Source organism: Photinus pyralis, unplaced genomic scaffold (genome assembly GCF_008802855.1).
Source record: "Photinus pyralis isolate 1611_PpyrPB1 unplaced genomic scaffold, Ppyr1.3 Ppyr1.4_LG5, whole genome shotgun sequence".
NCBI lineage: Eukaryota > Metazoa > Arthropoda > Insecta > Coleoptera > Lampyridae > Photinus > Photinus pyralis.
Window position 1 is genome coordinate 48,460,507 of NW_022170596.1, and position 12,627 is coordinate 48,473,133.

Here is a 12,627-nt window from a genome sequence, read left to right on the forward strand (position 1 = left end):
AGGTCGTGGCCTTGGTACCGGAACTAAGGCGTGGCCTTATTGTAGTCTATGAGATGAGTGCGTACAAAGCAACACCAAACCGTGCCATAAGTAAATAAGGTAATGCGCGAAAGATGCTGTATTGCAAAAAAATCCTTAACCTATTCTTAAAAAATGACAAAATTTTACAAAGGAGAAAAAGCAAGCAAGCAAAACAAAAAAACTTTACATTGAAAATTCCTTAGTTTTTCAAGTTTCATCCATGTCAGGGAAGCTTAATGGACTGTAATAAAGGTGAGTGACAAAAAACTAACATGAAATACGCGGAATTTATTAACAAAAACAAACAAAACGAAAAATAAAATTGAAAGCTGAATCGCACACACTTTACGTCAACAACTGTTGTTACAATTTTCTATCCAACTTGACCGTGAACGAAATATGATAACAAAACTGGATCTCAAATACAGAAAATAAAAATACTGTGTACAAAAGAAAATGTGTCATTTCTCAACATTCCGCCCGCCTTCATCTAACACGATGTATTAAATTTGAAAAAAAATGTAACTTCACACTAATACACTGAGTTAATAGCAAGCACAAGTAACTTCAGGCGATGTCATCCTTTTCGTCTGTCCTTGGAAGCAGACAGAGCTTGACGATTGGGCGCTTGAAAGTCGAAGTGGCTGTTACGACTCGAACAACTCCGTCTTGACCGGGATGAACGTCAATGATTCTGGCAAGAACCCACTTGGAAGGTGGTTGCAGTTCATTTTTTAGCACTGCCAAGTCTCCAATTTTGACTTGTGGCTCACGAGTTTGCCATTTTGAGCGAGTTTGGAATTCATGAAGATATTCGTGAGACCATCTCTGCCAGAAATGCTCGTACTGTTGACGTATGAGTTGCCAACGGGAGAGTCGATTGACTGAGATGTCAGCAAGAGAGGGCTCCGGAATTGTAGCTGGAGGACCTCCGATGAGGAAGTGTCCAGGGGTTAGAACTGACAAGTCGTCAGGGTCGTCCGTTAGGGCTTGAAGCGGCCGTGAGTTGAGACACGCTTCGACTTGTGCGAGCAAGGTCGACATCTCTTCAAAGGTGAGGGTCGACTCACCGATAGTTCTCTTTAGATGGTGCTTGGTAGACTTCACGCCTGCCTCCCAAATCCCACCAAAGTGTGGAGCGGCAGGTGGGTTAAAAATCCACTGGGTTCCGTCTTGAGCGAGAAGATGCTCAATGTGTCGCGATTCTTGTCGAGCTGAATCGAAAAGTTTTCTCAACTCTGCGTCGGCTCCCACGAGTGTAGTACCGCAGTCGCTACGTAGGGTAGCACATATTCCGCGCCTTGCCGTAAATCTTTTGTAGGCTGCAATGAACGCGTCGGATGTATAATCTGATACAACTTCGAGGTGGATTGCTCGTGTGGCGAGACACACGAAGACTGAGATGTAGCCTTTGTTTGCTTTATGGCCACGCCCTTTTGTGGTTTTTAACCAGATTGGTCCAGCGTAGTCAACTCCAGTGTTGAGAAAAGCTCTTGATGGAGTAACGCGATTTTTAGGTAAGTTTCCCATCAGCTGTTGAGCTGTTGCTTTACGCTGTCTCCAACACTTAAGGCATTTAAAGATGATAGTTTTCACTGCGCTGCGTCCTCTTAAAATCCAGTACTTGCGACGGATTTGACAAAGAGTTAGTTGGATGCCACCGTGAAGAGTTTTTTCATGATAATAACGAATAATCAATGTGGTGAAAAACGACTCTCGTGGCAGAATGACTGGTTGTTTTTCATCAGCATCGAGAAGCGAGTGTTTCAGACGACCTCCGACCCGTAGAAGTCCATGATCGTCGATGAATGGTGTAAGACGTGCGAGAGGTCCCTTGATATTGCAGAGAGGATCGTGGGGAAGTCGATCAATCTCTCGTTGGAAGTATTGTTTCTGAACTTGATGAATCCAAAATTGTTTGGCGTTTTCAAGTTCTAGAGGTGACACATTCCTTGAATGGGACACGATGTCGTGAGCTCCACGTGAGCTTAACTTGATGCTCTTACGCTCAGCAGCGTTTGTCACAAAGCGTAGAATCCATGCTGTTACCGAAGATAATTTGGTAAGTTGAGAGTATCTTTGAATAAGATCCCATGGTTCCTTGATGGTAGGTATTGTTTGATGAACAACAATGGTTTTCTCTTCTAGGACAGCATCAGGAGATGGAATGATTGTGGATGTGGGCCATGGTGTGACGTCAGTGAGACATAAGGCCGAACAGTTCCACCAATTATCCCGTTGGATGAAGTCTGAAATGTCCAGTTCGCGAGTGGCGATGTCAGCTGGATTGTCCCCTGATGAGACGTGGTGCCAGTGACCATCTGGTACGAGTCTTTGAATTTGAGAGACTCGGTTTGCCACGAATGTTTTCCATCGAGTAGGATGACCTCTGATCCAATGGAGTGTTATGGTCGAATCAGAGTGCAAGTGCAGAGGTACCTGCTGTAAGTTGAGTGTAGTTTGCACCACCGATGAAAGTTTAGCCAGCAGAAGAGCTGCGTTCAGTTCCAACTTGGGCAAGGTTATCATTTTCAATGGCGCAACCTTGGTTTTTGAAACCAGTAATCTGACTGTTGACAAGTCATTGTTGTTTGACACTCGTATGTAGAGGACAGCCGAGTATGCTTGCTCCGAAGCATCGGAAAACCCATGGAGTTCGCAAAGACGATTAGATGGTGAAAGTCCGATATACCTTGGTATCTTGACTTGTGCGAGTAGATTCAGTTGGGAGTAGAAATTTTTCCACTTATTGGACTTGCAGTCTGGCAAGGGTTCATCCCAACCTAAGTCTAGTTGCCAGAGTGATTGCATAAAGATTTTTGCAGTCACGATCACTGGGGCGAGCCAGCCTAGAGGGTCAAACAGCTGTGCGATCATGGAGAGCACGTGGCGTTTAGTAGTTTTGGAAGGCAACTCTGACATCTTCACGTTGAAGATGAAATGGTCAGCATCGGGTTGCCAGGTTAACCAGAGCATTTTATACACTGGACTTGATTGCCAATTTAAGTTGGATTGAGCAACCATGTCAGCTGGCAGGCGATCTACAAGACTTCTATTGTTGGAAGTCCACTTTCTCAAGGCAAAACCGCCCGCCTTGAGGAGATTGATCAGCTGCTCTTGTATCACAAAGGCAGTCGGTAAATCGTCGGCGCCTGACAAGATGTCATCGACGTAGGCGTCAGTCTTGAGAAGTTTAGCAGCGACGGGATAATTTTCTGGTTCATCGTCTGCTAATTGATGAAGTGTGCGGATTGCTTGGAATGGTGAAGATGACAATCCAAAAGGAACGGTGGTAAGACGATAAGTAGCCATTGTTTTGGTGTCTCGATCATACCACAAGAGACGTTGGAGGTCTCTGTCGCTCTCATGGACCCAAATCTGTCTATACATTTTCTCCATGTCCGATGAGATGGCGATTTTGTGCGATCGCCATTTTAACAGAACTTCAGGAAGTTCTGGTAAGAGTTTGGGGCCAACGCAGAGCTGTGCGTTGAGAGAATTCCCCATGTCTGTCTTTTGGGAGCCATTAAACACGACACGTAATTTGGTGGTTGTGCTAGTGGCTTTCAAGACACCATGATGAGGTAGGTAAAACGACCTTGAAGGTGGGGATGATTCACTTGTAACGTCTACCTTCTCGATGTGACCTAATTCAAGGTACTCATCCATAAATTTGGAATAATGCTCTTGTAACTCATAGTTGCGTGAAAAACGTCGTTCCATATATTGAAACATGCGTGTCGCTGGGGTCAGAGAGTCCCCAAGTTGAATCTCTGGTTGCTTAATTGGTAAACATACCGTGTATCGGCCATCTGGACCTCGAGAATGTGTTCTCTTAAAATGGTCCTCAACAAATTGCTCTTCGTCACTGAAGTGTTGTGACTTGATTAAAATTTCTTCTTGTTCCCAGAATTTTTGAAGGAGCTCTGGGAGTTGTTTGTCAATGTGACACTGGTGACTTGCGAGAGTGGCTGGTTGCGATGGATCGACATCAGTGGATAGCTCACCGAGCAATATCCATCCGAGTGCGGTTTTCTGTGCGATTGGAGTATGATCAGGGCCCTTACGGATGCCTTCTTCGAGGATTCTAGAGTACGATCCAACTCCAAGAATCACTTCAATTGGTTGTGAAGACGAGTGATCTGGATCAGCAAATTGTATGTCTTTTAAATGCGGCAGATTGAGCTGATCGTCTTGACAGTTCGGGACGTAATGAGTGAGATCCCTCACTACAAAGGCGTTGACTGGAATCTTGTAATCAGAATCAAAATGAGGCTTCACTTCGAAGGACACTGCTCCCCGTGTAATGCAAGTTGCTTTTTTGCCAGTTCCACTGACTGGATATTGGGCTGAACGTCTGGGTAATCTCAGTCGCTGGGACAGAGATTCAGAAACCAAGTTGTCGGTAGAACAGGAGTCAACGAGTGCTCTGGTGTAGCTTTTTGCGCCGGACGCTGCAATAACTCTGATGTAAGCTGTTGCCAAAAGTGAAGGTTTGGGTGTTGTACATGAAGAGTGATTTACAACTTGCAGGAGTGATGATTGAGGACTCTGAAGTTGTGTGGGCAACTCTGATAGTACAGGCGCAGGTGCTGTGTTCTCTGTCATGGTCTGCGAGTGAGAGCGTGACGAACCACCAGAATTAACTCCGTGCATAGACGTATGGTGTTTTTCCGAACATTTAAAACAGTGAAACCTTGACTTGCATTCTTGAACTTTGTGAGCGCCTAGGCAGTTTAGGCAGAGATTTTTAGAAATTATAGTCTGCCTTTTCTCACAAGGGCTGAGTGCTTTGTATTGATCACATTTCCAGATAAAATGTTCTTGTGAACATAGCGAACAAGTACGTGGACTTGACGAATTTTGTAATTTCGTAGTTGCAACGTGATGTGAGCTCACGTCAGATTTTCCTTTTTTATAGGGAAAAAAGCTTTTAGTTTGATGAACCTGTTTTGCTGGGTTCGTAAGAGTTTTCTCGTTAATGGCTTCTAGTGCCTTTATACGAGTTTCGAGGAATTTTTGCAATTCACCGAAAGAGATGGGGTCATTGGCTGCCCCGTTCGCAGTCTCCCAATCGCGTCGTGTTTGAGGGTCAAGACGCTTAGTGGTCTTGTGCACGAGCCAGTCTTCGTGATTATCGACAGGCCTGCCCAAGGCTTGGAGAGCATCCTTAGCCTCAATGGTTGACAAGAGAATGCGTTTGAGTTCAGTCGCTGACTCGGACTTCGCAGGAGGAATCGCATCGAGGGATGCAAGGTGTGCGTTCACTAGCAAACGTTTGTTTTCATATTTGTTTTTCAGTTTATCCCAAGCTATTTGATAGTTGTCGTCTGTTATTGCTAAATTATTGATCAATTGAAGGGCTTCCTTTTCTAAACTGGTTTTTAGATTATGGAATTTTTCTACCGGTGGTAGGTTAGGTTTTGACCCAACAAGAGACGTGAAAAGATCTCGAAATTGTGGCCAATGGGTGTAATTGCCGTCAAATTTTGGCAAATTTATGCGAGGCAATTGACTCTGAAGTTGCACAACAGGCTGTACAGGAGGTTGGGTGTGTGGTTGCGCACGTAAGGCTTGAAGAAGTTCAACCAATTCGGGTGGAAAATGGGGTGCTTGGGAAGGTGCTTGCATAGGAGTAGCCGCGATTTCTAAATCAAGTAACACACCTATCTGTTTGGCATAGGATTCATCCACTGCCTTCATTAGATTTTGCCTAAAATAGGGGAACTCTTCGCGTTTCACCTCAAGAGTTAGCAATTTCTTATGATTGTCTTGATATTCTTCCCATTGCTGGTTAATCTTCTTAATTCTTCCCTTGATTGCGCCTAGCGTAATGTTATCTTTGCCTAACTTGTTTAGATTTTCAACCGTGCGAGATATGAACCCGAAAAGTTCGTTTTGACGTTCAATGATGGCACTCAGCTCGGCCATTTTAACGGTTGTAAAAAATTGACCAAAAAGCAAATTTACAAACAATAAATGCGAATTTAAAATTCTGAAGATTGATTTAATTGCTCAAAACTATTTATTTTAGTAAAGTCCTGAGTTGAAATACGAGATGCCGTTTGCATCCGTAGAAATAAATAGTTGGAAAGAACTCACAGTTTGCTGGTAAAATGAGTGTAAGTGAAGACGTTGATTAATTAGTTCGAAACCTTCGTGAAAGTCCTCTTGCTCACTGGGAATCGTTCGTTGTTGCTGCAGGTTCGATCTGGAACTCGACGAAACTTGGAAAAATCGATGCACACACTATTTCAGTGTTTGTATTTAAAGTCACTCAAAAATGCGCGCAATCACTGAAGAAAAGCTTGCGTTTTCAATCAGCAGAACATTTACAACACACGAGTTTTTAGTGAGTAAAGGAAAAATTATTATAATTAATTTTTGATTGTCGAACTTTGTTTTATAATGTTAATAAATGCCGCGAAAACCACTTTAACAAACGTTACGCACTGCCCACATGAAAAATCAATCCACTGCAAGGGGTCGATGTACAAGTTTTTATTGTTCACCGTGATAGCGCGCGATCGAAAATAACACATTAGCGCATGTTATAACATTGAAAAATGACGAATTTCGGCAGCATCCGGCTCGAAGGACCAAAAAATGTCAGGGAAGCTTAATGGACTGTAATAAAGGTGAGTGACAAAAAACTAACATGAAATACGCGGAATTTATTAACAAAAACAAACAAAACGAAAAATAAAATTGAAAGCTGAATCGCACACACTTTACGTCAACAACTGTTGTTACAATTTTCTATCCAACTTGACCGTGAACGAAATATGATAACAAAACTGGATCTCAAATACAGAAAATAAAAATACTGTGTACAAAAGAAAATGTGTCATTTCTCAACAATCCACAAAAAGAGAGATGATGCACAGTTATCACTATTATCGCGCAACTTTAAGAGAAAAATAATGGCGACTGTAAAACTGGTAGTAATATTCTATGCGCGCACACTGGAACAGCCCCAAACTAACCGAAATCAAAAGGCTATTTCGCATTCGAAATCAAGGTCATGACCCTGGGATTTCCCAAAGTCATTTCCTCGGGATTTCTATAACGTGAGGTTAGTTCGGCGCTGTAAAACTCAAACCCCGCCGCATAAACGGCCAGCTAGCTCAGATTCTTAATTAAAAGAAGGGCTCGAGATGAGAATCTTCCACAGCGGTTTGTTCGTTTGGGCATATAACATAAGTTTTTGATCTTTGGTAGTCACTAGAAATGATTAGTTGAGCGCCACCCAATTTTGCACAAATTCTGACCTCTCCTGTATAGAAATTGGGAAAACACAAGAGAGCCAAATAATAAATTCACTACGAGCAATTCTGATTTATTAATCCTGGCAAAACGGTGCAGGATCGGCAAATAAAATGTATCTTCAATACGACAATAACAAATACTTTAAATGACAAAAATAATCCCCAAATAAATTCCTGAACACTTCCCTAATAATTACGTTACCAGACCCCTACAACAATGATCGAGCAAAAATGTAGTTAAGATTTCAATGGATTCAAAGATTGAATTAAGTTAGCCCGAATAACAACTCATATAGGCAACACTGGGTACAAGTAAATTAAAAATCTTACCTTGAATAACACATACGCTGTCTTCTCCGAAAAAGAGCTCCCCTTCGAAGTTCCAGTTCTGTAACACAAAAACAAACCCCAAGCTACAACGCTCGGAACGATTATATGAGCCGGAAGGGCCAAAAATAGCTTACTCGTAGCCAGCTCGTTTACCCATATGTTAAATACAGGTGCGTTGCTCTTGAAGAGAGTCACGACCTCAAACACTAGATGCGAACAAAATACAAAGCTCCAATCATAAATCGTCGGAAGGTTACACTAGATTAACGGTATTGAAGCAATTAAAAAAAAAAGGGTTGTGTAAAAGATCGTATCTTCCGAAAATTCCACAATCAGCTGGTCGCTCCCGGTATCGTTTAGGTGTTAGCGTTTATCTACTCGGTGGTACGCCGGATAGCTGCCGGCAATCAACAGGTGTTCGTACTCCGGAATATTCGCAAGATCCAAATTCATTTACATACAAGGATTCATCTACTACATGGATTGACCGGTACAAGAATTCATCTACTACATGGATTGATCGGTACAAGAATTCATCTACTACATGGACCCCCTGAAATCGTCAGGAGGGTAATGAAAAATACTTAAATCAATGAAATAGGTATGGAAATTATCCAAGAGGTTGTGAATCTGAAAGAATTTTAGATAACATAACGTAAAAGAAAACCAACGCCATTTCACTTACATGTAGGTAGGGCGATGAACTTCCACCAGATATAGCCTCACAACGGAGAAAACGGCTTCTGAGTTACTCTACTCGTCAACTACGGAGTTTACGCTCAATGAAGTCCCATTTGCTTGTGTAACGATAGTTTCTAAAATGGTAGACTCATAACACAATTAGAAAAATAGGTTGCCTCTTTTGATAATCTTATACTTCAACGATAAAACACCTGCTGGAAATATGCTTAACAAAAAGGGATTCTCTTGTGCGGGATTGAGGCTTTTAATGAATTCTGATGGAAAGAACAAAATTTAATTACGTAATTTCTCTTTGCTAGCAGGAAAGGGCTGATGAAATTGTTAATCCATTATTACGCACCGAGTTTCTTACACTTTTATATTGGTGGGAAAATTAAAGCAAATTTATAATCACCACAGCTAATAACGAATTAGAATAAAATGGAAACTCTGCGAATTAATTACACTCAATAATAATGAGTCTGATTATTATTCAACTCAGAAAAAGAAATACATGTTCATTTGTGTACTCAAGTAAAATCACACCCATTCCGATATTACACAGGGAAAAAGAATGTTCCTCTTCGACTATTATTCTTACGTAATCATAGTTACACTTGACGCTTGAAATAAAAATACGTGTAGGGGGTGACCCTGGGGGTGACCTAATTAAAATGTTCATCGCTTAATAGATCGGTTACCGGAGAGTGTTCATTTATGGAATGGGCTTCACACAAAACGCGTTTCACTTTTAATGTTACCTAAGTGCCAAATTATGCAAAAATTTAACGCAATTTTCATGTTGATTTTCTACGAGAATTTATTTGTGTACCACCCTAAGTGCTTGTTCGCAATGGACATAAGCGTAACAAAAACATAACAGATAGGTACATAAAACATAATATTGACATAAGATATAATTTTACGCAGGTGGAGAACGTGTTCACAGTGACCGTAAGATTATAATTATCTGCGTAGACGCAAATCCGAAATTTAAACCCGGCAAAACGTCAAGAACATAGCAATTATGCGTATTGCCGACTCAGTATTTTTGACAAGGTAGTATACTGCTAAGTGTGCGCGACTCACACATTCATAGTTAGCTAAACAAAAAAAAAGAAAAAACGAAAAAACCGATGGCTATACTGCGCTGGCGCCACTTCTGCCGGTAGTCGTTCCTCATCCTACTTATTACTGTTTTGTGTGCACGCGTATTCACACGTTTTTCAGTTACACGTCGTAATCATGGGAAGATCCAGTTTTCGCAGCGGGACACGGTCAACTCGCCAAGGGCGACTCGCCACCGGACCACTCGCCACCGACCTACTAGCCAACGGGACAACTCGCCAACGGGACAACTCGCTACCGCGACAACTCGCCAATGCGATAACTCGCCAACGGACGACTCGCCACTGCGATAACTCGCCAACGGACGACTCGCCACTGCGATAACTCGCCAACGAAATAGATTTATTCTAAACCTAAAAACTCTTAATAAATTTTTCCAAGCGGACCACTTTAAGATGGACGGCATTAGGTTAGCCACACCCCTAATGACAACAGGTTGTTTCACGGCCAAGCTCGATCTTAAAGATGCATATTACCTGGTACCTATACACACAGATCACAGGAAATTCTTGAGATTTAAGTTCAATAGAACCATTTATGAGTTTACATGCCTACCTACTGGTTTGCGGTGTGCACCTTATGTGTTTACTAAACTTTTAAAACTAGTTATTACCTCTTTGAGGAAGAGAGGGATTTTACTTGTAGTTTATTTGGGCGATTTCCTAATCTTTGGCAGTTCCTTCATTCAATGTAAACAGAATGTTTGTATTAATCCCTAGGGTTTTGCAAAAACTAACCCATGATCAAGCAGAAGGAATTGTAGTGGCACCGAATTGACCTATCAGCCTTGATTTCCCTTATTTATGAGATTACTGACTGAAAGGCCCTTAACGTTTTATACTAATTCTGAAGAGTTGTTTGTTTACAGAAACAACCAACAAGGACCCAAGCTTCAAACAAATTTGATTGTCGGGCGTTTATCAGGGAAATTATGATAAATAGTTTTCCTAGAAAAGCAACTGACATTATCCTCAACTCCATCACAGAGTCCACTTGGAAACAGTATTCAGCTCCCATTAGAGAATGGACTGCCTTCTGCAAAGCTACATCTAGGAACTGCGCAGAGTCGGATAAGACTACAATTCTGGGGTTTTTGACCAAGAAATTCGAGGAAGGGACCATGGGGCGCCAAAGACTAATTAAAACAAAGATGTTACTGATAGATACGTCGAAGATGACAGACACAGCTCGCCGTATTCCAATCGACGAAACAAAAACTCAAACGTGACATAATGAATAAATATTTGTTTGGTTGAATGTTACGAAAACCATGACCGTTTTATCCTTCCGCATGTTTTAATTAAAACATCGCAAAAAATTTACCTAAAATAACCGTTCTCGTTACAGGCATACTTAGTTAACGTTTTTCGGTTTAGGTGCTTCGACAACTGCTTTGATTTTATCAAGATCTCTCTAGCCCATTTCGAGAAATGGTATGCCCGAGGTATTTGACTTTGTCGACAAAAAATGTGTATTTCTTCATGTTGAGCCAGATGTTGAACTTTTCTAATTGTTGTAAGCATTCAGTTAAATGTAATGCATATTCACGCTTGTTGCTCCCTGGATTACTATATCATCAAAGTGTGTAACACACCCTTCAATGTTGTTTATAATCGAATGGATGGCTGCATGAAATCAACTTACTTGGGGCGGTTTTTAGTCCGAAGAACAATCGTTTTGTCAAGTATGTGCCTTTGTGTGTGCTGATAGCATCTTACAGCTTTCATAATCGAGTTTGAGATGCAGGTGAAATTTGTGATATCCCTGTATCTTTGGAATTGGATACTGAGCATCTTCTCATTGTGGGCTTACGGTCGTTCTATAATCGGCGCAAATTCCTACTCCTTGGTCAGATTTTGGAACGATTACCAATGGTGTGAACACAATTCCGTTTTCTCTATGATTCCTTCTTTCTCTAACCTACCGAGTTCCGAATTGGCTTTCGGTATTAGTGGGAATGGAACTGCTCGTGGTTTCAGGTAAACAGGTTGCGCATTGGATCCAATTTTTCCAGTAAATTTGTTAATAATTGAACTTATGTCAGGGTCGGTCTATTTTGTTTATGTCATCGCCATTAATTATTTGACGTTTTCGTATCCACACTCGTCCAACCATGAGTGATAAACACTGAAGGAACGCCCACTCCGTCGGCTAGCGCGATCCGAGAGAGAGAGCCACAAGGGGTACAGTGACTTTATAAGGACAGTGGCGACCAAGGTTATTTTATTTCAAAGGTTACCTGGTAACTATGTGGGCGGAAGCGGGAGGGACGGAATATATAGGTCATCGAGAATTCTGACATTGACGTTCAACGTTGTTTGTAGTCGCGCAGGTGCTTATTTTTCTTGAGTTATAGTTTATTTGTTTAAAATTTGTTGAATTTTGAAGTGCATAAGGACATATTTTAGCTGTAGATACCTGTTTGGTGCAATATAAAGACATTTAGTTTGTGAATTTTGTGGGTTTTCATAGCCGTGATTGAAAGGTTAGTTCATCAATTATATGCACTTTTGTATGTTATAATTAAGTATTTTTTTAGATGAGTGGCGGTAACACTAAAATTCCTCATCCTGGTGTAAATAAAATCTCGGTTTTTACGTTTCCCAAGGACCCTACCGTTCTTAAAGAATGGGTAAGAAAATGTTTCACATCCGGCAGCAAACTAAAATGTGCTGCGCCCTCATTGGTCAAAACGGCCAACCGATGAAAGCGTAGCGTCCCTGGCCGCAAACGTTTAAAAGCAGAGCCACGAACTCTGCAAAGTGCAACGCAATTTCTGCTTCGACTGCACTTCAAGAAACAAAAAGCTCTCCACCTGCAGAACCAGGTCGCCTTGCCAGCTCGACCTCGCGCCACACTCCATCAGTCAGAAGACCTGCATCTGGGCTCACCCCAACGACAGAGCTCGCCGTGTGCACCTCGGTTACCATTTTGTACATACTATAAATATACATTTTCCATAAAACGCAACAGCATTTTATTTGGCGTCATCCGCTAAAGAATGTTTAGAGTTTTAATTCCCAAAGGCTAGGTATTGGTACATAGGGGTGGTTCCTATTTTGTAGAACGCGGAATTTTATCCATTTCCACCTCTAAAATTAATTTGATTACATTTTCACAAGTCCTCGTGCAATGTAAAACAGCTTACGCACCACACTCATTTTTGCAATACTTTGATTGCTTTCAAAGGTGGAAGTCG

General features: G+C 41.6%; 1 protein-coding gene across 1 annotated transcript; it reads right to left on the reverse strand.

Moving 5' to 3' along the window:
• Nucleotides 1–588: 588 nt before the first annotated feature.
• LOC116170780 lies at nucleotides 589–5,952 on the reverse strand. The gene has a single exon (XM_031487282.1). It carries the CDS (start codon nucleotides 5,950–5,952, stop codon nucleotides 589–591), a length of 5,364 nt encoding a protein of 1,787 aa, XP_031343142.1.
• Nucleotides 5,953–12,627: the final 6,675 nt, after the last annotated feature.

Bases quoted from the DNA above. Each gene is read 5' to 3' on its own strand.
- LOC116170780 (XM_031487282.1), bottom strand. From the start codon at position 5,952: ATGGCCGAGCTGAGTGCCATCATTGAACGTCAAAACGAACTTTTCGGG.